We start from the raw sequence: 25449 nt of genomic DNA, 5'->3' as shown, positions 1-25449 counted from the left end.
TGAGTCCAAAAGACACAAGCTCTACCTGTTATTCAGGTGCCAATATTACAAATGGATCTTGTTTGTTCACATTGAGAGCTACGCCCAGGCTGAGCCTCTGGATACACTTGGATCAGATCAAAAGGCTTAGGCAAGAATAACTATTATTTTCCACTTTCAAAATCTGCCCAAAAATCAAAACTAGATATGTTTTAATTCATTATATATCTGTTGAGTTCCCCAATTCTGCAACAATACAATGGCCCACGGAATGCATTCAAGCATTCAAGTCGCGAGACTTGAAAAAAAAATTCTGACAGAAGTAATCAGTAAATGCCAGACTAACATTTACTGTATCCACCGACTTCTACTATTCATACTTTGAGTCAATTTTTATTCTTGAAGTGCTGTTGAAGAGAAATCAAAACCAGAAATAGAAAGGCATAGACATAACCTGAATTTTTCAATACAGCACCATCAAACAAAAGGGTAACAAAAGCTGTCACTCAGGGACTCTTCTGTTTGTTAAAGCATACTACATCTTGGAAAATACAGTACATTTTAGTGTCAGACTCTTAGTTTGAAAAGCTCCTTTTCAGTAATGTTATACTTGTCTTGTACAGCTAGATCAAGTCTTCATGCAATCACTGTAACAAGCAACTTGCTATGACAAGCGAGATCCTTGCTTCCAGAAAACACTGCAGGAGAGGCTAAAGCAGTGTACAATTATAGGTCTCCATTTCATTTTTATGCAATTACCTTCAGTTCAGCTGTGGGTCCATCTACATTATGTCTTTTATCAATTTAATGTTTGCACAAAGTGTCTGAAGAAATAAAGATTGTGCTAGACCAGCAGAAAAAAAAAAAAGGTGGTTAGCACTTTTTTTTTTCCTATTATAGTTTGTTGATGGATGGAACAGTAGTAGGTTGAGAATTTGGAACAAATATATGTAGCTAAATAGGCTTTAAAAACATATTACATACCACTGATACTATTTACGATTACTGTTAAATGAGAATATATAAAAACCCCTAAATTACAATTAGAGCTGGGAAGAGGGTCAAACTTTGTGGCTCTCTTTTCAGAGCCTGTGTTCAGCTTCAAATGTCCACATATGTCTGTGTTTTTAACGTATAGAAACCAACCACTGAAGTGAACTTAAAGAAAAAAATAAGTGTATCATGATGAAGAAATCTCAGATTATTCAGTGTTAGACTGTTAGGCAGAGGCTGCTAAAGGTACACCCCCACAATGTGCCATTTTTAAATAGTATGAAGTAGCAACTTTCTTCCTCACACGGGGAAGCTGGGACTCGCCTTGGCTGGTGCAGTAGCAGACTGGGATCGTTCACCCATGTTTGTATTAAAGATAGTCTCAATACTCACATGGAATTTCTTTTCTCTTTTTCTTTTTGGAGTTGGGCGATTCAGATGGCTGACTACAGTGTCTAAATTCATGAAAGCGCAAAGTAAATCACTCACTTTTCACTGGTGTCAGCCCTGAGTCCCTCTGGTTAAGGGAGGAGCAGTGATACCAAGACTGTCATTTGCAGTATGTCCCCTGACCTCTATTTCTTTCTGTTGGCTTTAGGCACAAACCAGCATCTTGCAGTCCTGGAGAAGAGGATTCTGCTGTTTCCCTCCATGCTTCTGCATTTAGCTTTAGTATAGAGGCATACAAGGGATCTAAGTCTATTTTTGATAAGGGACAGGGGGTTTAAGAGGTGCTCTGTTCTGCTAAACAGGGACTGCAGCAATGCAGGTAATCCAAAGAAGCTCTTAGAGCAACTGTTTAGGAGACTCCACTGAAGGAGAAGGAGAATGGATCTCTGACCTTCCTAGGGCTCAGTCACCTCTTACAAGCAAAGGATGAGGGAGTCTGTGGCTCTACTCAACACTGGCATTTGTTCCAAACCCATCCTTGCAGTGCTCCTTTGTCCCATGCCCCTGTAGTAAGGATTCCCAAGAGTAAATGCTAAACTGTGTGGAAAACCGTGGCAGTTTAGGACCTGTAACTTTTTAATTTTCCCCCGAGGCATGTTGGTGTATCAGTGCAGGGAAAGCACCAAGAGAAGGCCTGGCTGCTCTCCCTGCCATTCCTTATCCCGTGCCCTGCTGTGGCTACCTGTCTGTTTAATGTATCACATTCTCATCGCTGAAAGAGCTGTGTGCCACGTCCATTCAGCCCTGAGATGACACAGGCAGAGCTACATCAGACCTGATGGATGAAAACTTGTACGTATGAAGGCTTGATCTGAGCTCACTTGGTTTGAAAGAACTCCTAGAGCAATGACACCCAGACCTCAAGCTTTGACAGCAGTGCTTCAAAACAGCAAAAACCAAAGAATAACAAAACACTTTTTCCACAAAACCCACTTTTTCTTGATAGTTTAAGGGATATAATAGTCTTCCAGGGAAGGAGTGTCTCTGCATGCATGGGGCCAGCAGCTTACCTGGATGGTCCTCACTGCTCGGTGTCACCCCAGGGAGGGCCAGTAGAGGCAGGGAGCTGGTGCGACGGTCTTGGTGGAGAGAAGAAAACAAAATTGAAGAGGAATAAATGTCAAATAAATGTGATTTGGCACAGCTATCACCCGCAGCCACTTAGTGACAGTCAATGAGCTCAGGAGTTGTTTCTCTGAGGTCAAACAGAAGCGAATTTCCTCACTTCCTGGCAGAGGAAATGGTACACAGTCTGTGTAACTCTCTGCCTCAGTTCAGGAAAGGAAGCAAAAAATAAAACAAACTGCCAGGAGAAAAAGTTTCACCCAAGAAGAGATGAAGAGCATCACCAGGAAACACAGCAATTCAGGTAGGTACACAAAATTTGAGAGCTGGGAGGTCTGAAAAGAAATATGGACATCATCCATGCCCAAACACCCCAGAAACCTTAGATGAGGATCCCAAATCAGCAGCAAAGGGGGACAGAGAAAATTTAACCCCAAACTCCGGCCTTCATGGCTTGGCAGTCTTGGTGGACAAGATGCCCAAGGTCCCCGTGGTGGCAAGCCCAGGTCCCCACATGGAGCAGTGGCAAGCTCCTCCTTCTCAGATGTGCCTGCCAGGCTGTTCCCTCCATGCCTAAGGCTTGGAGGCTTTAATCTCCTTTCCTTCTCTCTGCAAGTGTCAGGGAGGCAAAGCAGGAGGGGGTGTGGGACTATCCCAGCAGTGAGTGCAGCAGATGGAAAAAAACTCCATGGGAACTGCTGTTGCCCACATGGGAGAGGCCAGTGGGAGCGTGGGCGTCATGGCCCATCAGAGGGGAGCTGCTCTAGACCAATATATCACCAATATATCACCAATACATCACCAGTATATCACAGGGGCTTTCAGGGATTCATGCCCATTGCATTTTGCTGAGCTCAGGCAGAAGGATGCAGGGGATTTGGAGACTGTTTATTTTTGTCGTAAGGAAACAGGAAATAGTACACAAGGCTATAAATAAATCCCAGGCTTCAGATGACATCATGAACCCGTGCAAGTGCTTCACTACTGATTTACGATGATGGACTGGTAATTCACAGGAGCTTTGGGTTTATTTTATTTTGCTGTTGCAGTAACAAAGCTAATGGTGCAATCCCGGGAGGGGGTATTTTATCAATAGTGAATTTTTGACCTCATTGCATACGTTTCAACTTCATGAATTAGTGACCCAGCTAACTGTAAAGCCTTCTATAGGCTTATTGTAAATCTATCATAGGACTGGCAAAAACTTTTGGCCCAGATCCTAAGCTCTGACAGGCATGTGTTGATGGACTGCATAGCAAGCACTTCCACTAATATTTCTCACTAATTATACCATATATTAAGAAAAAATGAATGAAGCCAATGTTTATATGCCGCTTTAACTGCTTTTCATATAAGAAAGCAACACAATCCCTAATAAATTTTCACCTTCAACATTTCTATTCATTATAATTTTTACCATGATGAATGAAGTTAGAACTGGAAAGGGAGGGGGTTCATCTTGAAATCTGTTCAGTGAATGACTGAATTTACTTCCCTTCCCTAACTTGTGTCGAGGAAGGAGGGAACAGATGGACACAGGAAGAAGAGGGAGGCGAGTGCGGAACGAAGGAGATGGGTGAGGAACAGATGGAGTCAGGAGAAAGTGAAGAGGAGAGTCAGCAAGGATGGTAGAAAAGTTTTCCACTTGACCTTGAGTTGAAATGAAGATCTGCATGCAGCATGGGGCAGCTAGATTTTTGGGATGCACAGTTTTTTTCTCTCACCCTGTAAGGTTTTATGGTCCATCCCAGCAGCTCAGTGCATCCCAGGGGACCTGCAGAGCCAGGACCTGGATTTTCCCTAAGGGTCACCTGCTGCAGAAGGACACCTGAACTGAGTTCAAGTGGTAATGGCAGGGGAGAACTGTGTGCCAACGCAGGAACAAAAGTGGGCTGGGGTGTCATAATTCTCCCAGGCATCCCAGCCAAGCCAGAAATTGGAGTTTATAATTTTGAAGAGTTGTACTACACCCAGTTTGTTAGGATCCAATGGCCAAAATAGTCAGAGTAATTTATTATTTTACCTGCTTAAAGCAAGACATTCGAGATGGCCTGATTTTCAGAATATGCTGAGCATCTGCGTTTTGATGTGTATTGAATTATATATCCCAAATCACTAGTAAGTCCTGGAAAATCTTGATTGTATTCTTAATTCTGTCAAATTGCCTGCATATACTCCACTGGTTCTGGCTTTGCTAGCTAAAGAATAGAAGAGGTGAAAGCTAAATATTGGCCATGTGTGTCATTCCCTTTGAAGAAAATGGGAGCCATGTGCACTCACCTAACAGCAATGTTTGGCCCCAACTATGATTTCACAGCTGGGCCCTAACTTCAGGAATGCCAAAGCACTAAATGACTCAATTGGGGTAATCTGATCAATGCTGTATTTTCACTGTGGATTTAAATTGCACACACGGCAAGAGCAGAGTTGGTTTTCCTCTCTCTCAAAATCACTTTTCTCTGCAGATTTGATAGCATAAATATGAAGTATTGCTCTCATCACACAAATAAGTGAAATGGCAGAAAACGTATGTCAAATAAAATGCACAACATTACGTCGTTTTTACTTTTTGGAGGCTGTTTAAGAAAACGGCTTCATTAATTTTGACTGAATAAAAGGTTTCTTTAAGGGATTTCAATAGGTGACATGAAAAATGTTAATACGAATGATCAAGACAATGGAGGTTAAAACTGTTTTGAAAATATGTTTCTTTTATAGATCTCGGCTGTTGGAAGAGTTACAGAATAAATATACGGTAGTGCTGACATTCAGTGCTGTTTCATCTTAGCAAAGAGTTTTTAATAAAGAAAATTCTTTTCAAGGAATGCTTTCTGCAGCCAGTCTTCAAAAAGAGGTTTTCCCCCCTCCCAGTTTAATAAAATTAAAGTAATTTATGTCATATTGATATGTCGATATGTTTTTCAATAAACTTTTTCACAGAGGTTTTTTTTTTTAAATTCTCTTCACTTTAAAAATTATAATTATATGTCTTCCTCCCACTTTGAAAATGGCACAAGGTGCTCATTTGCAGAGCTCTACTGTTCAAATCTTCACTGAGAATAGAAATGTCATGACTCAGTTAACAATGCTTTATTATTCACATTGATCTTTTTTTATAGTGTTCTTTATCTCAAAAACATTGTAAATCAGATATCTTCCTCCCACTCTTTTGTTCATTTGCAAATTTTTATTATTCTAGTTTAAAAAAGCAATGGAGTGTCAAGAGTCAGTGTATATTGTTTATGTTCTTTTTTGCTTTAAAATTACTTTTAACTATAAAAAGTAAGATGTATAGCAGGAAAAAAGAAAGAGCTGGATTTAAGGATGCTTAAAAAAGAATTGAAGGGATCAGTGTGAATTTTATGCTGTTCTCTTACACCTTGGAGTTGTAACGACTTTGCAAGAAGGGGGACGGAGCAATTTATGAAAAGATTTTTATGTGCTAAGTCCAAAGTCCCTGTTGCATCAGACATCATCATCTGTGTTAAAGGCTGGACATAATTCATGCCCTAAATGACCACGATAGCAAAATTCACAGTGTGTTCACTGGCTGTTTTGCAGAGCCTGCCCAGAGCCCTTCCTGTCCATTGCTCCCTGTCACATGAGGTCCTCAGGAGCCCCTCAGCTGATAAGCATCAAGATAAATCACTGAATTTTCACAGGAATCTCACAGCTTTGCTATCAAATGTTAACTGCAGCTGATGCCTTGGGAAGGCTGACCTGGAACAGAGACTGGACAGAGCTAGAGAATAAAGTAGGTATTTATTTAAAGGCTTCTAGGGTACATCCTGGGCAGGACAAGGCCTGATCAGAGCTGCACCCAAGGTGGACCCAAAATGGTCACAAAAAAGATGACTGGTCATGAGGTCTCACACTTTTATAAGTTTTGGCCATTTGCATATCGGGGCTTAATTGTCTAATTGCAGATTTTGGTCGTGAAGCATCTTCCTTCTTGTTTTCCTTCTTCAGTCTACCATTGTTTGTGCTTTTGGGTCTGAAAATTGTACTCATTGTCTTTGATCTTCAGCAGGAAAAGGATTTGTTTTGTCTACCTACTCTGTGACTAGAGTACCTAATATGAGGCTCAGAACTACACCCCTAGGCAGCACAGAATCTGAAAAACATGAAAGCTAAAACTTAAGGCATCACAGCAGAAACAACATCAGCTGATCAACAGACAAGGCAATCCCCAAAACCCATGGGGCTTGATGTGGGGTACAGCTGTGCACCCTTCAGGAGAGCCTTATCAGAGCCCTCAGGACTTGTTTGTAGATTGGCTCTCCCAAATTCCCCTTCAGCCACTGCTTTCTTTCCCTATCACATTTTTCTTTAGGTCAGTATTTCTGTCCTGGTGGTCACGACTTTTTGAAATGTCTCTCATGAGACAAATCTGTTACAGGGATTGGGGTTAGTCCAGGGAGCAGCAGGATCTTGTGGTATTTCACACGCTTCTTGCTGTTAGGTAATTTTTATTTTTAATCTTTCCTTGTTTTGAATTTCATGATCAGACCATCCTGGCACACTGTTATTCCAGCAAGCCTTGAAAGAGATCATCCTCTCTGGGAGTCACTGAGATGGAGTGGCTATACCTGAAGTTGTATTTCAGCCCCAGACTGGATTTTTTGCCTTACTGAATTATAGAGTGGTTTGGGTTGGAAGAGACTGAGACCATCTAGTTCCAACCACCCACCATGGGCAGGAACACTTTACACTAGACCAGGTTGCTCCAAGCCCTGTGGAACCTGGTCTTGAACACTCCAGGGATGGTGAGGACCTTGCAGGTGTGAGTGGCCCTATTATATGAAACAGCCCTAAGAAGTGTTGTAAATGAAGCTTGAGTCTGCTTTCCAAATTCTTTTGTTTTTCTTTTTGTTAAAACTGCACTCTGCTAACATTTTCCAGAAGGGATCATTTAAAAACTCAGAACAAGTAAGTCACAAACTGAACCTGAACTGAAAATACACAGCCCTGTCCTTCCCCCTCCAAGAGGAGGGCTCAGCAGTATTTGCTTTTATTAATGTCAGTAAGTCACCCCAGTCACCATATGGTTGTGCCAGTCCCTGTCCTGGTCCCCAGGCTGGGATTTGGGGTGCAGAGCACCACACAGAGCCCCTGAGACCACCCTGTGCTGCACAGCCCTGAGTGGGTGCTGGGGCAGATCCATCCCAGTGCTCATGGACAGCTTCTTGTTGTTTTGCAGGATTAACTCAAACCTCTTAAATTCTCTTTGTTCCTCACTGCACAGAGTGGAACTGGAGGGTTTGATGTATTGTCTCATCTGAATGGATCTTGTTTTCGAAGCAGAGAAAAAACAAACTTTACAATTGTTACTGTTGTTGTTGATGCCCCGATGTCACTGCTGCATTAATTCACTCTTCCTTCCTCTCATGCTTAATGACTCACCCCACAATGAGGTTAAGGTTGTCTGCCAATATGATCAAGTTTAAGAAACAAAATCCTAACCTGAGCTGAGTAGCCAGAAGTAAACGGGGCTTTATTTAGTACCCTGGCACAGTAACTAAAGGTAGGTCTCACCCATGGATATCCTTGTGTAATTGATCACTCTTTAGCTGGGAAAATTTATAGGTAATATAAAATAGAAAATGCTGAGTTAATTACAAAAGAAATTTTTTTCCATGTAGAACTCTGTGTCATTAAATTTGGAAAGCGCTTAAAATTCTCAGTTTTATTTTTGGTAAGCACAATGTAGTGAAAAGTGAAAATATCAGAGGGATCTCTAGGCAGAATTTGTGAACTTTCCAATGAAAAGACAGCACAGTGTCTTCCTTTCATGTCCCACGGTCCTTGACAACTGTGCCACTTTCTGAATGACACCAAAGTTATGTGCCAAGAGTTTATTCCCAAAGCAGGCATTACACAGTTATGGTCACAAAGATATCCTTGCACAGCATTAATGCCAGAGCAGCTCCGAGACTGTCAGCATTTTCATTTGGTGGGGGGAACACCAACAAACCCACATATATTAACACCATCAAACCCATATATATTCTTAAAATAAATCCAAACCTTTTAAACACTGTGAAAAAGAGCTGCAAATCACAGAAGATGCAGCATTTCCCACAGATAATCTTTAGAGCTCTACTAGTGGTAAATTGACACATGACCATATATGACTACAAGCCTCCATGTCTTCCAATAAGGTATAAAAGTTTTTCTTTGATTAGAACCCAATGGTAAGAGGCAATCTGTAAGTCTTATGTCTTCTATGAGGTTTTCCTAGCAAACACTTCCATTTGTTTCTCTCTTGCCTGCATTCCATGCTGGAACACAACTGGGAGCTGGACTTGCACACTGTAATAAACGTTATTAATCTAATTGCCATCTGAGCCCCTCCCCAGGTGTTGCAGAACAGGCTGTGCTGGACCATGATGGAAAACCACTTATTAATCTTTGCAAGGGCTTGATCCTGTATCACCAGATGTCAATGAAAACAATTCCAGGGAGCTCAGATCAGCCTCCAAACCAGCCTCCAATATTGTGGCCTTCTCTGGGTTTCTTCCCTCTTTTCCTCAGAAGAAGCCACACACAAAGCAATTAGCAATATCTGAAGCAGAAGATGTATCATGCTGTGCATCTTTTCACAAATCCTTCTTTCCCCCTGCACCAAAGATGCAGAACATCTATTCTGGGGGCAGACAGATGACATCCCCTGTTACTTATGTATGTAATAAGTACTCTCAAAATGGTGTAGTCTTGCCTGCTCTGGCAAAGGCAAACATGGTAAGTGTTCTGCTCACAGCATTAAACACACTTCTCTCACTGTGCAGTGGAAGAATGTGTTTAAACTCGCAGTCTATCACTATTCCTGGATAGTGTAGGAGAGTCAGGAACACTCAAGATGTCGTTTCCTGTGTATATTAACTTGTTCTGAAGAAAATAGTGTTCTTAGAAAACACGAATCCCGTGGCAGAAGAAAGTTTCCTTCATGATTGTGCTACAAAGGGTTCTGAACAGCTGCTTGTTCCTTTGGGTGCATGAAATATGAGGTTCAGCCTGCTCAGAAGTGCAAGCACGTCATTTCTTCTCACTGTGGCACCTTCTCTGCGGTCATTTCCACCTGGCTTTGTGATGCTAGCAAGTGCAGTAGCAGCACAATGTCTCCATTGTGTGAACTCTTGGAGGAGAGCTGTAGAGTTCCACAGATCTGGGGAAATGCCAATCTCCTCAAAGCTGTCTGTTTGTCCTGCTTCACCAGGAGCTGCATTCACAAGGAGTTTTGTCAGTCTGATGTGGGCAGTGAACACCACAGTTTCAGGTGTTGCTGGACAGTAGCACAGCTCCCACCTGTCTGTGCATCATGCACAAGGGTTGAAGGGTTGTTGGGCAACCTTCAGCAGGCTGGGCTTGCCAAGGCCACAGGAGTGGCACCCCTTGTCTATCCCCCTTGGGGCTGCCCAAGCACAGGGACAGGTGAGAGCCCAGTGCTCTCCTCAGCACTCCCTGACATCAAAACCATCACCGAAGTTTTGCATGAGGCTCAGCTGAAAAAACCCTTACAACTGAGGAGGTCACAGCCCAGGCTCTGAGAGGAAGAAGTGGGTGTCAAAGAAATGGAAGAGGTGTCACTATTTTAACACAGATTAGGCAAAATCTAACCCCTATTAATCCTGCAGAGCTGGGCCACTGGTTTGTTCTTTTTTCAATCTGTTCTGTATTCAAAGCAAGCACAGGTTTTTCTGTCGCTATACTGCTATTGTTAACAACTATAAATGTATTAAAAACACAGGGGCATTTTAGTATGTGTATTGTGCATAAGAAATATTGTTACATGACAAGCTCCAATTGGCAAGTGAAAAGAGGTTTTATTGAAGGAAATAGCAGTAGCAAACAGTGAACTATGCAGAATAATGGTAATTGTTCCTTTAACATTGGCAGCTAGCGTTCACTTAATATGACTGTTCCTCTGTCGCTGCCTCATCCAGACCCAGAGGACCTGTTAGACAAGCAGGCAGCCACCTCTCTCTGGGATCAAGCTGTCAATGCAAACTTGCTTTCTTTCTATTTCTCCGAGCTAAGCTATACCCCCAGAGCTCCTGAAGCTTTTCCTGAGTGAAAGCTTTAAAAAAGCTCCATTCTAAATTACATCACACGAGCTGTTCTCTTCAGACTGACAGAACAAAAGCAGGAAGGGGGGGGGGGGGGAATGCCAAAAGTACCATCTGAATGGCTTGAGTTGCACAGGATGATTTAGCTCCTCATGCTTTATCAGAGCAGGAGAACATCTTGACCTTGCCTGCCAAAGCCTCATCAGTATCCTCTAAGTAGCAGGGAAAGTTTCATCATGTGTGTTTCCTGTACAAATAGAATCATATGTTTGGGTTGAAGGAGACCTTAGAGATCCAAGCCCGCAGCCATGGGCAGGGACACCTTCCACCAGACGAGGTTTCTCAGAGCTCCATCCAGCCTGGTCTTGAACATTTCCAGAGATGGGTCATCCACAATTTCTCTGGGTAACCAGTGCCAGTATCTTGCTCTCTTCACAGTGAAACATTTCTTCCTAATATCGAGTCTAAACCTACTCTTCCTCAGATTTAAGGCATTCCCCCTTATTTATCACTTCATGCCTTTGTCAAAAGCCCCCTCCCAGCTCTCTTGTAGGCCCCCATGACGTACTGAATTAATTTGGTGCGGGCTTTTTGACTGAAAAAATGGGGTCTTGGGTGCCCATTCCTAATGGGGCCATGTTTTTTTTTTAAATTTTTGGATGATGTTGATTTCTAACACAGCCAGCTCATTGATACTGGAAGAGCCCAGCCTGTGGGTGCTGCCCAGCCTGGTGTACTCGTCCCTTAATCAGTAACACCCCAATTAGTGGTCACTGCTGAGGGCCACTGCCAAAATCTGAAAGGTCTCTTGGGGTGGCTCCAGCTGGGACACTCCAAGTGCCATGTTCAGAAGTAATTGGAGCAGATAAGCATTACCCACTTCTGGAGTGCCTGGGTAGAAAGCAGACAAATTGGCATCTGTAACCATTCTAAAGGCTTTCAGATGGTGTTAATTGTTATGAGATGCCTCAATCAGGAAAACGTCCTCAGCTGGAGAGGAGAGGGTCACAGGCTTTGCTTCTCCTTTAGCAGATAAATAGAGGAAAGAGGGTAAACAACATCATGGCAGTTCTCCAGGTAACGTGCAGAATTAGTAGCCCTGGAAAGAAGGCAGCTTAAGGGTTTCCTGATACTAAAGTAGTCAACTGAGGTTATTCAAATGGGAATAAGCAGTCTTTTTGTGGCTCCTAAGCTGGTCCTTTTGGGGTTCTTACTCAATTTTCATAAGAAAATGCTGGTGAGGTTAAGAGCTTATTCTTATGCTCTAAAGCTTTTAGGCTTAGCCCCCTGCAAAGCACTTTTGTGCTTGTTCTGCTGTTGAGTAAACTTCACAATGTTTATTTAGCATCACTAACACAAAAAATAATCTCAATTTAAAGATGGGCTGAAGGCTGAAAGAGATGAAAAATATTAAGGAAAAAGTGTTGCTTCCATCCCCCAGTGGAATTAGACTTAATGACTTAATTTTTTTCGTGGAAGGTGCTACTTCAGTGCCTGAAATTATGTGATGCCATGCCCTGTGTGCTGTAGGGAGAAGGAGCTGAAAAGGTGAAGGGTTTATTTGAAGTTCTAAGAGGCTCCTCAGTTTGAGAAAGTATGGGAAAAGAAAGTTTCACTAAGCAGGAAAAGCTCCTCAGGTGGTGATCTGGCTTTGTTATCCCACATAGATAACACATGGAAACACCCACATGGGTGTTTTGTTAACACCTCAAAGCTGTATTGTTATAAGAGAAAAGTCAAACTATGTCTCCTAATTGACTTCACAAGTATGTTAAAATAACTCCTAATAGAAGTTGGGAGATACCCCTTCCCTTTAGTTAATGTCCTGTGGCCTCTCACTGAGATGATCTTGGAGCTGTTTTCCAACTAAAATGATTCTATAATTCTGTGTTTTCCCCAGGGAGCACAGCAATTTTCATACAGTGGACACACCTTGTCTTACCCAAAAGGACAGAGACTGCTTGAGGATCCTGATTCACTGATGCATCACTGAACCCTGAGTTTCTGAGTGAGTAAAGTTTGTCTTTTGCTGTCTTTTTTTGGTAGCCCATGTCTGAGCTTTCTTTATGCAGCTGACCAGTGAAATGAGTCTGGACATGATGAAATGAGGGACCACCCTAATGTCCATTAAAAGTGCTGGAAATGTTTGGCTGCAGGGCAAACCATATCTAGTGTTGTATCTCATTCTAACACCAAAATGAAAATCTTAATTATGCAAAACTTTCATTAAAATGATCACAACTGAGGCAACCATTGGTAGTGAATATCCCTGCTGCTGCCAATGGTACAGATAAAGATCCTGGACTTTTGAAGGTAGAGGAATAAGTTATTGAACATAACCCTGGTCTAATTTTTAAACCATGTGTTTAGGATATGTTGAAAGTTCAGGTTTAGCTCACCCATCTTTATTTCCTGGTTTCTGCTTAGCAGTGCTTCCTATTGTTTTAGGTATTTTTGTCTTTTTCACTCCCTCTCACCACCATGGCCTCTGCGAATCTCAAAATCTCTAACTGGCAAAACTGAAAGCTTGGTGATGTCTGGAGCACTGTGCCTTTCTCCTCTGTTCGGAGGGGAAGATGTAATTCTTATCTAAATGGCAGAATACTTGGGTGGCACTGTGTTCCCAATGGATGTGGGATTTTGTGCCACACAAAGGTCACTAAAATAATGTTTTGCAGGGTTTTTTTGGTAAGTCTTGATCTGAATACAAATTGTGTCTCAAGTTGTGCTTCTAAGAGTGCTAACCAGTAGCTTGCTTTGTTGTAAAGTGAGGAAAACATTCTCTGGAAATAACTTTCAGATAACAGGCAGGGTGCTGTGCTCCTATTCCCAGCCTCAACTCCAGCAGAGATGGCCTTTCAGCAGTGAAGCCTCTTGTGGCTTGGGGACAAGTGTGCTTGCAGGAAAAGGCTTGTGAGCCTCTGACACTTTGCCACGAGCAGGACATGGAGTCCCCGGGGAGTTGTGTGTCTGAGAAGGGATTAATTTGCTTATGCTACTGTGCAGACCACACTGCCCTCTGCTCCCACCCTGTCTGATTCACAGCCTGGGTTGCTCTGTCTGGTACTCTGCTGGCTGCAGCCTTTGGGGGTGGACTAAGGAGTTATTTATTCCCATCTGGATTGAGGTCCAGAAAATTTACTTAGAAATCTGTAGATATAATTTTATTCTCCAAGAATGTGTAAGACAAGCTTTATGCTGTCTTCCAGCTTGCTAAAAAGGGAACAGAAATTCATGCCTTTTTTCCATGTGTTTACTTTGAGTCATGATTCTTCTGGGAAGGGTGATTTGTTTGTCTTTCCATGACAAATGACAATGGTTTAAGTTGCATCTCTGCCAACCTCTTTCTAAGTGGTTTCAAGTAGTTTACTTACAGAGGTTATTTCATCTGCCACAGAACATGAGGCAGCTCTGAGGTAGTGTCTAACTTGCACTGAAAAAGACTATGGAAAGTTAGCTTAAGGCAGGAAATTTAAGGTTCAGTGGACAGTAGGAGCACAGGAGCATGGAGTGAAGGTTTGCAAGTGTTTTGCACTTGGAGAAAAAAGAAAGCTTTTCACTCCTCCTCTCCTGATGGCACCAGGAAGACCAGAAAAGTCTTGTAACACTGGATGTAGTGACTCCTTAAACTCTGACTGTCCATCAACAAGAGCTTGTGCTATTTAACCCCCTGTAAAGTGGGAACACACACTACCTCAGCATATATGATTTGGTGCAGAAGTCATTGCTGTAAGCTAATATAGGCTTTGTAAATGTCATTGTCAGTGTTTTGTGACTGCCTTGCTGAGCTTCAGGAAGGGTCTGAAATTTCTATGCAGCAAACTTCTCCAGCTCTCACAGCTTATGGTCACTCGTTATCTACAGCAGGAGGGTCGGACTTCAGAGACTGCAGCTTCTTTCCAGCCTGCAGGTTTCCTCCCCCTTCAAGTCTGTTTTTTACTCTTGCCAGTACCCTGCCTTCTGTTTAAAAGCATTAGTAATACCAAATAAAGCTAAAGACGCTTGTTATAACAACTAAGTTGTTTCCTTTTTAATCAGAGCACATGCTTATGCCAGGTTTGGCATGAAGAATCTGTGTAAGTGTTTGGTTCAGGGCACAGTAAGCTGATCATTTGTTAGAAGTAGTGCATTACATATCATTTTGCTTTTAGTGGTACAATTTACTGGGAGGTTGGTACAAGCATTGGTAATATAATTTTTGCTTGGTTGGAGGTGGTTAAAACACAAAGACCGGGAAATAATTCTATTGCCATGTGTGCTGAATTGTGGTTTGGTCGCAGCAGTCGTCTGTAGCTAAGTGGCCATCAAAACCTTTCTTGGGGTGGCAATAAATTATAAAAAAAAATCTTCTGAAAATATCAGTTTTCAAAGAGTAAAAGATGCAGCAATTATTGTGACACAGGTTTGCAGTCTGTTTCTGATTATCTTTTTGGCTGGAGACTTGGGGTTTCTAATTGTAAGGTTAAGGAATCCTTTTTATCTATCTCTTGCCTCCTAATCCTATGCTAGACAGTATTGATTTCTGTGCCTTTTGTCTTCTGGGGAAGGAGACAATCTCTGGCTCATGCGAACATCTTGTTAGAGTCTGCTGAGGATTAGGGGGTGTGACAGTTTTCTTGCTGAGCCTTTTTATTGGGGATTTTTATGCCTGCTTTTCTGGGAGGTCTTTGAAATGTCTTTTATGTAGCAATCATTTCACTCTTTCTTTGTTGTCTCAAATGTTGAGGCTGTATTCTTCTCATCTGTTCCTGTTTATATTCCATACTGGCTGGTCATAACAGTTTAGCTTGAAACTATCATCACACCGTGTGCTTCTGAATCACAGGAGTGTTGCTAACAGCTCTAGGACGACTGCAAATTTGAAGGGTTTTTTAGGGCATCTGAAGCTTTAGCATGGTAGTTTAGTATGAAATACTGATAAAGAGGTTCCAGATGAAAAAACAGTCTGGGAATTGGATTTTTCAAGCATCCTCAGCCAGGTATAGGCACTTAAAAATTGCTCCTGCTCTAATGAGAGAGGTCCCCCTTAGGGTGGTGTTCATCATTCCAGCTCTATCTACCTGATAGGTAGGATAGTTGTTCAGTCTTGCCTAAACTCCTACAGAAATCAATGAAAGACAAGCCTGTGCTGCTACAAGTCATCTCAACTGAAGAGATTAAGCCAGGAAAAAAAATCACTTTTTTGAAAGTCTGGTTTTGTCCCTACTCTCATCCCTTTCCCCTGCAGTTGGCTACAGATAATTATCCAGAGCAGACCCCAAACTTCTCTGAAGTCAGATGATTGGCTAATCCTGGCCAAAGAAATGAGAGAAACTTGGCTTTTCATAAGGTTCCTCATCTCAGTTTCAGGAAGTAATGGGTTCAGCCAATGTGTTTCAATACAGGTAAAACAGTAGATTTTGCTTCCTAAAATTTTTATTAAATCAATGTTTCTATATCTTGACTAGCTATCTTAAAACATATGGACTTCTCATATCTTTCAAAATGAGATGGTATTTCTGACACTGTGTAAGTTCAGGTACCAGCTGGGCAGATCCCAGATTTAAGGTTAGGCAAGGAGCCAGGTTTATGTAACCTTGCTGATAATAAGATATGAGGGACAGGTTTCTGAGGCATTCATAAGGGAAAACTGGTTGCATTGCCTTCCCCTTTGATAAGATTGAGGTAAAAAATTTGGCATTGTGACTTCATTACCAAAACTGAGTGACTGATGTGCACAAGAGGCTGTTTCGAAACATTAATCTAGCTAAACTCTTCTTTATTTCACTAAACAGTGTTTATTCACTAAAATACCTTTGTGGAGAAAGAAGCTACCTGCATACATGCTTACTTTGGCTGCAATAAATACTTCCCTGAAAGCTGTTTTCCCTTTTTTCTCTCCCTACCAGAAATTTGCCCCATTTAACAGCACTTCCACCTCCCTTTGCTTACTGCCTCTCTAGCCTAATTTTTAGTGTCAAAAGCCATATTTAATACAGTTCAATTTCACACATAACCACAAACCCCATTCTTCCAGATATGACCTCAGTTTATTTTATATCACACATCTTTTTGTTAAGGTATTTTATACATAGCATAATATGCAATGATACGGCACTGATGTTTATCAAAATTGTTTTACACTGTACTTATTTCTATTCCTGTCTTTTGGATCAGGTACAATACAGCTGCAGATTAGTACCATCTTTTAAAATAGGCTTAATGTGTTTATTTTCTTACCACATTCACTTCATCCACTAACTTGTTATATGGATTATATTTAATGGGAATCTTGTGGGACTATCAAAGGGCATTTATTTTCTATTGAAATAACAATTAAGATAGCACTCCACTAATATAGTAATCAAATAAACCTGACAAATAACAAAAACTTTTTTAAAGCTGCAGAGGCATGCTAACAAATCTATTTGATCAATATATGGGATGTGAAAAAAGAAGAGACAAGATTGACTGATGAATAAAATGGAACTGACACAAATAGGCTGACAGCCAGTCGCAAGTCTCTTTAGGGCAAATGCAATTAACTTAGAATAATAGACTCAAATTTGATGGTTAGAAATGCATTTTTATTAACAATCACAGCCTGAATCATTATGCACTCTTATGAATAAAATTGTAGTTATACTGAAAGTCTGTGTATACATGTATGCATGTAGGTACAAAAAAGCCTTGTTGAAGGAGGGCTTTATTTCTGTGACAGAATGGTTGTGTGGGATTTAAAATACAAAGCATACACAAGTATAAATCTAAATTTTCAAACTAGTGATATAAAAATCATATATGTAGTGTGCTAGTATTAATGATAAAGGCAATGAGCATCGGTCCCAGGACTGCTTGTTCTTTTGGGATATGAAATTGCAATCAGGGATTTACAGATTTCATTCTGAGGCAGAGAAGTCATTACTAGAAACATAAGCTCATTCTCTTTACTTTAATAGCTATTTTAAATCATTCATTTAGAAAATGCATTAACTATTTATTGTATAGGCAGTACGTTTCCATTGGCATTTCATTTTCATGCTTTTTTATAATCCTTTTTAGCAAATTATTTTATTAAAAGAAGATTAGAATTAGCAAAAGGATCCTACCAATTTTTGAAAATGCTACTCTTGAAGAAGAATATTTCCCATTATTAACAGGTATGCAGTATTAAAACTTTAAAGGAAGGGAAGAGATTCAATTGCTAATGTGTCCTTTTTCTTTTGACCTTCATTGCAGTGGCTGATTGCTATTTGTAAATTGCTTTCAAAATTATTAATCTCATTTAATTTCTGAATAAATACATAATCTTCTTTTTTTTTTCCCTCCCAAAAATCCATGGGCATTAGATATGAATAGAGCTGCCCAAAGCTTACGTTGTGGTGCAGACATCTCTTATTTGTGGGAAAAGAGAAAAGACACCACTTAATGAAGACAAGCACTGCAAGGTACTAGCAAAATAGAACATGAATATGAAACCACAATACTTGCAATGCTTGGTGGTTAAACGTCTTGAGCAAAAGGTGGAATAGTAGGAAGTAAAGCTGCACTGGGAATTATTTAAACCCAGGTTCATGTTTGTGCTGGACTTCTGGCTGGGCAGGGCCAGGAGCGCAGCACGACAAGGATGCTCTGGTTTCCTACAATGTGAAAAACCCCACTCTGGTTCTCAGCCACTTCCTGGGCTTGCTGAGAAGGAATCAGGCAACATCCACGCTTGGTTTTTCTCCACCCTGAAAGTGATTTTAAGCCTTCCCAATTCTCCAAAGTGAGAAGTGCATAGACGTACTGGGGAGGTAAAACACCTCCTGTCTGGTGGGGGAGAGGCTCATGGAAACTGTTTGGAACAGGGATGGTGTCAGGCTGGGGAAGATTTTTCCAGTAAACACCTGGTGTCTGGGGAATTTGTGATTTTGGTTTTTTGCCTCTAATTAGCCTTGAAGTCATTACTGTGAGGGAAAAAAAACTTCTTGGGAACTCCAACAGTTGCTGGAGATGCTCCAGCCATTTCTTTCTCTCATAATCTATTCTAGATTATCACAGCAGCCCACCACAACATGTCGTGAGCTGGCTTCTTGAATAGCTGGCATTGCTTGTTCTTAGAGATGAGATGGATGGATTACATGTTGTTCTAGCACCATCAAACCTGGTGTGTATCTAAAATGGCAAAAATCCTGTTGGTTCTGGCATAGTTGTTTTATCCAGAAATCATTTCAAAAGACTTGGATTGTTGAAGATGTCTCACAGATCTGCATTTAGTGTAAGCAGGAGTTTGAGTAGTTCAACCTCTGTTATCTATTTAATGTCTCCTTTGTAGACATGTTGCTGAGACCAAAGGAAGAAAAGCTACTTTTTGGAATGTGTGGCTTGAAAAAGAATGTACTTTGACCACAGTAACTTCACATTTTAAATGAGGAACAGGTCTTACTAAACCTCGATGAGTTTCTTTAGGTAAACAGACTAAAAAAGAAAGACCAGATGATCTCTGATTTAGATGGGGCAACTTCTTTTAGAGTCAGTGCACAACAACGATGTGGAACTGGGGCTGTGGGCTCAGTCCTGCCAACCTGTAGGTTTTAGGCTACTGAAACACTGACTAACTTCACACAGTGTTTCCTGATGTATGATGATGTAAGAGAAAGGAGGCTCAGGCCCTGCATGATGATAGACTAATTCTCCACTGATGCAATCATCCAACCAGAACAGGAATGACTCATGCTATCCATAAATATCCCGAGGCCTTTGTGTGATCGTTTAAACTCGTTCACACCAACCTCATCTCATTTGCTTGAATGGCCTTTCTCCTGAGTTGGAATGATACATGTAAGAGTAAATCCAGGCCCTTAAAAATAAAATTGTAATTAGTTTCTCTTAATAGCTGCTCTATTAAAAAAACTCAGATCTTCAAAAAGTATATTAGCAAAAGACATTGGGGATTTTTTTTCCTAACTCAGCAGCCATAGGCTTGTTGCTGATGTTTCATACTTGCAGTAGGTTTCTTTTGGCATTTGTGCTCCATATTTTTTATATTGCTTTCTGAGAAATTATTTTGTTTAAAGGAGATTAGAACTACCAAAATGTAACTACCAAGTCTTAAAAACTTACCCTGAAAATTATATTTCTTCCCAGCACCTGCCACTTTTGTTCCACTGCATCTTAAACCTGCTCTAGTTCTGAACTCTGATTTCACCATTTCATGCTCCGAAAATATTAAAAGATTACATTCCCCATCGGTTTACACTTCCCTCAGTTTTTTATCTTCTACAAATATGGCTTGGCCAAAACGTTCTTGATGAAATAAAAATACTTTTGCTTTGCTTTCTGTTCACCTCATCCTCGAGCAGGTGCCAGGCAATCTGCGGCAGCTCTTCTGCTACCTGAGAAATGTTCAGATATAGAAACACCAGGCCAGCCTCTGTTGTCACAGCATGCAAAGCCAAAAATAGATGACATGAGAACATATTTCTTCCAGTGAAAAATTTTTCAGCTGCGTGGATTCTTCAGATAAGCAGGTTTTAGTGTTGGAAGAGAATAGTGTTGGAATGAAGAATCTAGAATGTACGTTTATAATATAAAAATAGTCTGTATAATATAGGCTTAATTAGATAGGGATATGCATGTTTGAATATTCCTCTTTCCAGTGGCAAAGAATCGTGGCACAGCTGGTCTTCCATGTCAGTTATATGTTTCCTCCTATTAGTACAGTTGGAAAGCCACAAAATAAGTAAGTTTCTTCCAAAAGCCATATTTGTAACATATTTAGTTTGCCCTTTCCTGGTTTGCTGTGTGATTCAGGACTATCCTAAAGCCTGGGTTGCACCAGACATCATTCTGTGTTAGGGCCACTGGCACAGGAGAATGATGGAATATTTTAAAGATGAGGAATGGTGCCGAAAAGAATCACAGGTCATGCAGATGCAAAGGATCTTAGTTCAGCTAGACACAGTCTTCTTGACATAAAACTCTGTGGGCTAAACCCTTAGGTATTTTCCCTCTCATTTCTCCTTAAATATCATTAATTGACAGTGCCTGAAACACTTCCTAGGGGAGAGCATTGCCTAATCATCCTTGCTTGGAAAATATTTCCCTAGCATTCAAACTATGTTTCATTCTTTTCCCCAAGCAGGAATAAGGGCAGGTGTCCCACTGTGAAAGTGGAAAGTTATATAATGGGTAAGTAATTCCAAGTGGAGTAAAGAAGTCAGCACTGCAGATTCTTCAAAACTTGATATTTCCAGGCTAATTTGTTTCCTCCTGGTCTTGGTGGTGCTGCTTACTTATGCTTTTCTTCACAGTAAAGGGTCACATTTTTTTTCTCTCATGTGGTTTTCTTTTAAATCAAATTACCCTTAAAGACACCCAAGGCAATTGCCATTTCAGTTAGGATCTAAGCATGCTTGATAGATATCTTATTTATAATAGTCAGTGTCAGTGGTGCTAGGACAAGGGGTTGATTCTTCCTTAGCTTTTATGACAGTGCTAATAAAGTTCTCTGGTTCCCAGATAACATGTAACAGCCCCGTTACTGCAGTGCAAAATTATGGTTAAGACTCAGCTGGTGGTTATTGTCCTGTAAATGTTCAGCATATTTCAGTGGTGCATTAGCACAGAGTTGCTGGAGTGACTGGTGATTTCTGCCATGGCCAGAGATCTGTCACACTTAGTGCTCAGTGCAGATACAGGTGAAACGTTTCTGTCCCTGAAAATTTGAGGTCTACTTAGACAGCTGAATTATGGTGATATTACAGATGATCAGCTGCAATGTAGACACAGATTTATTTTTTCTGAAGAACACAAAAGCAGCTCAGCTAAAGTCAGGTACAAAACTGTGTTCATTTGAGTGCTAAATGGATAATGAGGAATCTATTTTTTCTCCAGTTTTAAATAGTGTCAGCTATAGCCTTTATCCTCTATATTTCTTAAAAATCTTTGCTTCATTTTCTGCTGTCATCAGGGAAAGAACTACGTTGATTCACCTTCTAGGTGGCCTTCCAGCTGTGTATGGTGTATATTTTTAATTCCTTTAGGTTCAGTTTGAATTGTTCATAGAACACTTACGTAATTTCAGTGAAAGTTCTAATGTTCTCCCAGGAGAAGGTGAATTTGCAAGGGTTGTCATTATGCTTCTTTTCAAGCAACCTTTCCCAAAATTTTAAGGAAGGAAAACCACGAAATTGCACGAAAATGGCAAAAAACACCTATATAAAATGTTGCTTTCTTGTGAAAATAAGCAAAAGAACCGTAACTACCTTGGAAATCAGAGTAGTCTATGGAGCTCTGTGATTTTTGGGAACAGACTAGCCCAGTACAATTATCCTCTCTGTCTGGAGCTCACAGAACCCCTCTCAGTATTTTTTCCTTCAGAGGGATTTATTCCTTGCTGCCTTAGTGAATGCAGTCAAGCCCCAACACAGCAGCAGTGAGCCCTGTCCCTAAATCTAGGTGCTGCTCCCTGGACGCCAAAGGGAGTTTTGCCATCGACTTTGATGGAAGTAGGAACAAGCCCTTTATTTGCAACTTAAAGCAAGTAGGTTAGAATTATGAAGAATGATTATTTAAAATAGCAATGATGTAATATCAGTGTCAATTCCATTATTTTAACAGATGTAAATTTGCTCTGCTCTTGAACTCTGGTGAATTTTAATGGCAATATTAAAGAGATACTATTAAGACTACTTAAAAGAACTATTTGTAAAAAGTGTCTCCAGTTGGGGGGGGGGAGGAAAGTTTAAATTGCTTTTTTATTCAGTCTGCACAATTATTTATTGAAGGGTTTTGTATATTACAAATTAATATGCATTAGAAGCTGAAAAGATCACACAATAATTCCAGTAGTCATTGAATATGGGAGAGCTTGCACTGTTTAGACAAAGCAAATAGAGTCTTTATCCAGCTGGAGTTTAGGCAGTCTTCACCACAGTGAAAATAAGGATTTCATAATGTACATTATGGGCAATGTAGATGAAGAAAGCAGTTTAAAATCAGCTGCTTAAATAACTGTAGTGTAAATTTACATACAAGGCAAGAGCCATGCCAACAACTCCAGTGTTGTACCTGGCTGATGGTGACTGCTGTCTCTTCCCTGGCAGTGCATGGGAATCCAGGATTTGGAGGTACTTACAGGATTCAGATCTGATTTTTAACAAAACCTGCATTCCAGTGGGGACACTGATGGGAGAAGGAGATCAGAGTGACCAGTTCTGGAGTGAGACTCCTTATAATTTATGTACTAAGCTGTGAGCATCTGCCTCAAAAATGTTTATTTTCTGGAGTGAAATTTTAGATTTAAAACCAGATTTATGGCTTCAGAGCTGATAAAATGGAATGCAATATTTTGAACAGGCTGGTATTGCACAAACCAGGTTATCACAGACCAGAAAAGTAGGTGTTGCCACTTTTTTTTCCCCCAAGATTTTTTCAAACAAATAATAGTAAACGAGACTGAGAATCAGGAAAAGGCAGATTCTAACAATTTTATTGTTAGAATAAAACTGTGCTGGCATTTTTATTAAGGGCTCATATCTCTTTAAAATCAATGTCATTATTTTTGATTTTTACCTCATCTACAGTTATTAATTTTAGGTGCTAAAATTATTTCTGTTTATTTCTTGGCTATGTGAAGAGTTCATCTTCAGAGTTCATCTTCATTAAGAGGTTCTGGGCACTGGAAACTGCAGTCAAGGGTCTCAGCTACCCATAAAGCTGGATATTTAGAATATCTAAGTATTACATATACCTAAAGCAATCACACTTCCAAGTAATTGCTTCACCTCCACTCCTATTAATCACCTTCATGGAGCAAATAGGCTCCTTTAGTGGTTAAGTGCTGAAAATTATTTGAGACCCTCAAATGAAAAGTAAAAATTTGTCAGTTTTTTTTACCTCATAAAGGAAAACACGGTGCCTGAGCAGAGCTGGACTTTGTGAATCACTTGACTTCACAACTGTTTCTTCCGAGTAAAGTCTGGGAATTCATTCTTGGAAGAGTTCAGCTTTGATCCTAAGAAGAAATGTCTCTTTCCATTATTTTTTATTTCCTTTTCTTGCTGCGCACAAACTTGAATATTACAGAGGTCAAATCCATCAAACTTTCCCTAATTTTCTGCTGGGAGGTGAATCAACCTTCATCTTCAAGTGATAGTCATTCAGTTGTTCAAAAAAAGTCTTTAATTTTGTAAACGCCACCAAACTGTGAACTCTAGGCTGACCTACTGGGGCAGGAGAGAAGGTGGAGGGTGAATTTGACTGCAACACCTGCTGTAAACTCACATACAGACAGATTTAGACATCACTGCACATTAACAGTCTCCAAGAGTGGAAAGAGGTTTTTTTTCTGTCAATGGAAACACGCCACGACCAACTTTTTCTTCCTGTTTCCCCTGCGTATAACAAGGTTCTTTCTGTGTTATGCAACAACCCAGAATGATCAGCTGCCCAAAGTGCATCTCCTTGGCCACCAGGTCACCCTGGCTGTGGCATGAACTGACCCACAGCAGAGTGGTCAGCGCAGCTTGTTTGCATCACAGTTGACCCAAGCAGCTCTAGCTCAGCACGAAGCTTTAAAGCAGAGCCAAATGCAGCCTAACAGGCAAGGCTTGGAAGAGTTTCCCTGCCAGAACCCAAACCCTGTGCTGCCAGTTTGCTTGTAACTTATTGGTATGGTCTCCACAGTGCTCTTGAGATTAATAAATATATAATCCCATATCCCATTACCACACAGTGTTTGAAACATTTCCCATTAACAAAATACAGTGCAAGCAGGTAAAAATATCAATGCATCTCATTAGCGAGGGGAAAATGGAAAATATGTATTATATTAATGCCAAGTTTTGGGCTCCTGGGAGAAGTTTAGGGGGGTGGGGTGGGGAATGTATTTCTCCAGGTGGTCTCAAGTGGATGGATAGAGTTTCTTGACTAACCCAACAATTAGAAACAGGGCAACACTATAGCCAAGATGTGGCCTCTAATCAAAACCAAGGCATTCTTCATCCTCTATCAGAAGCAGATTCAGCAACAGGCCTAAGCACAAGCCTGACTTCAGGCATGTGAGTAATTCTGGTGACTTTGCCCTTGAGATCTTGGCCTAAAGAATCGTATCTGATGTTTTAATTTTGTCAGCATGTGCATGGGTTGTTTTGGGTTGCACAGCAACCTGCAGTGTCCTGTGCTCTGATTTTCTTCAGCAGTAAGGGAGAACTTGAGTGTGACAGAAATGAAGGTGGGGCTAAAGTACGGGGGGGTTGAAGCCTCGGAAAAATAATACAGGAAAACTGTGTGTGATGAGTACATGCATTGCAGACCCATGGCCTGAAAACCAAACAGACCAAACAACTCAAATCTTTGAGTGGAAAAATCTTTTTCTTGCATTTCATAGGAATGCTGGAGACTGAAATCAGCACTGCAAAACACTGGGAGAGAAACACTGACATTATTAATTTCATAATTATTTAATAGTGAGCAGCTTCTGTTCTCTAGGTCATCATGGCTGACCCTCTGTTAAACCACCTAAGCCTGGGCAGAGGAAAGCAGATGCTTAATTTGTGTTTTGGATCTGGGACCTTGGTAGCTGCTGGACTCTGCCTGAAAGATGAGGTTCAGGTGGACTAAAGTCCTTTTATCCTTGTAAGGTTGTGCCCATGGCAGGAGGGTGGCAACAGGACATTCTTTTTAAGGTTGCTTCCACCCCAAAATATTCTATGATACTAAGTAGCTCTTACCTGTTGGGGTTTTTTTTGGTTTTTTTTTTTTGTTTTTTTTTTTACTTTTTGGATAGAAACAATCAAACCCGTAATTCAGTGGGTAAGTTTTTTAGGGAAGCAGCTCTACTTGGTGTAGATTTAAAGGATTTTATACACCACTTCTTGGACAAACACAAGCAGGTAGTAAATCCTAACAGGTTTCATACCATGGTTTAGGA

The 25449-nt window shown here is 40.7% G+C and overlaps 1 protein-coding gene across 1 annotated transcript in view; it reads right to left on the bottom strand.

The window, feature by feature from the left end:
• The window catches only part of MDFIC2 (MyoD family inhibitor domain containing 2), a 44415-nt gene that overhangs the window by 6829 nt on the left and 12137 nt on the right, over positions 1–25449 (bottom strand). Inside the window, exon 3 of the mRNA XM_066327065.1 lies at positions 2433–2501. Within this exon, the coding sequence (XP_066183162.1) occupies positions 2433–2501 (69 nt within the window). The remainder of the gene's footprint in view (positions 1–2432; positions 2502–25449) is intronic.

The sequence above is a fragment of the Sylvia atricapilla genome, chromosome 11 (genome assembly GCF_009819655.1).
Source record: "Sylvia atricapilla isolate bSylAtr1 chromosome 11, bSylAtr1.pri, whole genome shotgun sequence".
Classification (NCBI taxonomy): Eukaryota; Metazoa; Chordata; class Aves; order Passeriformes; family Sylviidae; genus Sylvia; species Sylvia atricapilla.
The sequence above is the reverse complement of the archived record's forward strand: the minus strand, read 5'-3'. Positions and strand labels throughout refer to the sequence as shown.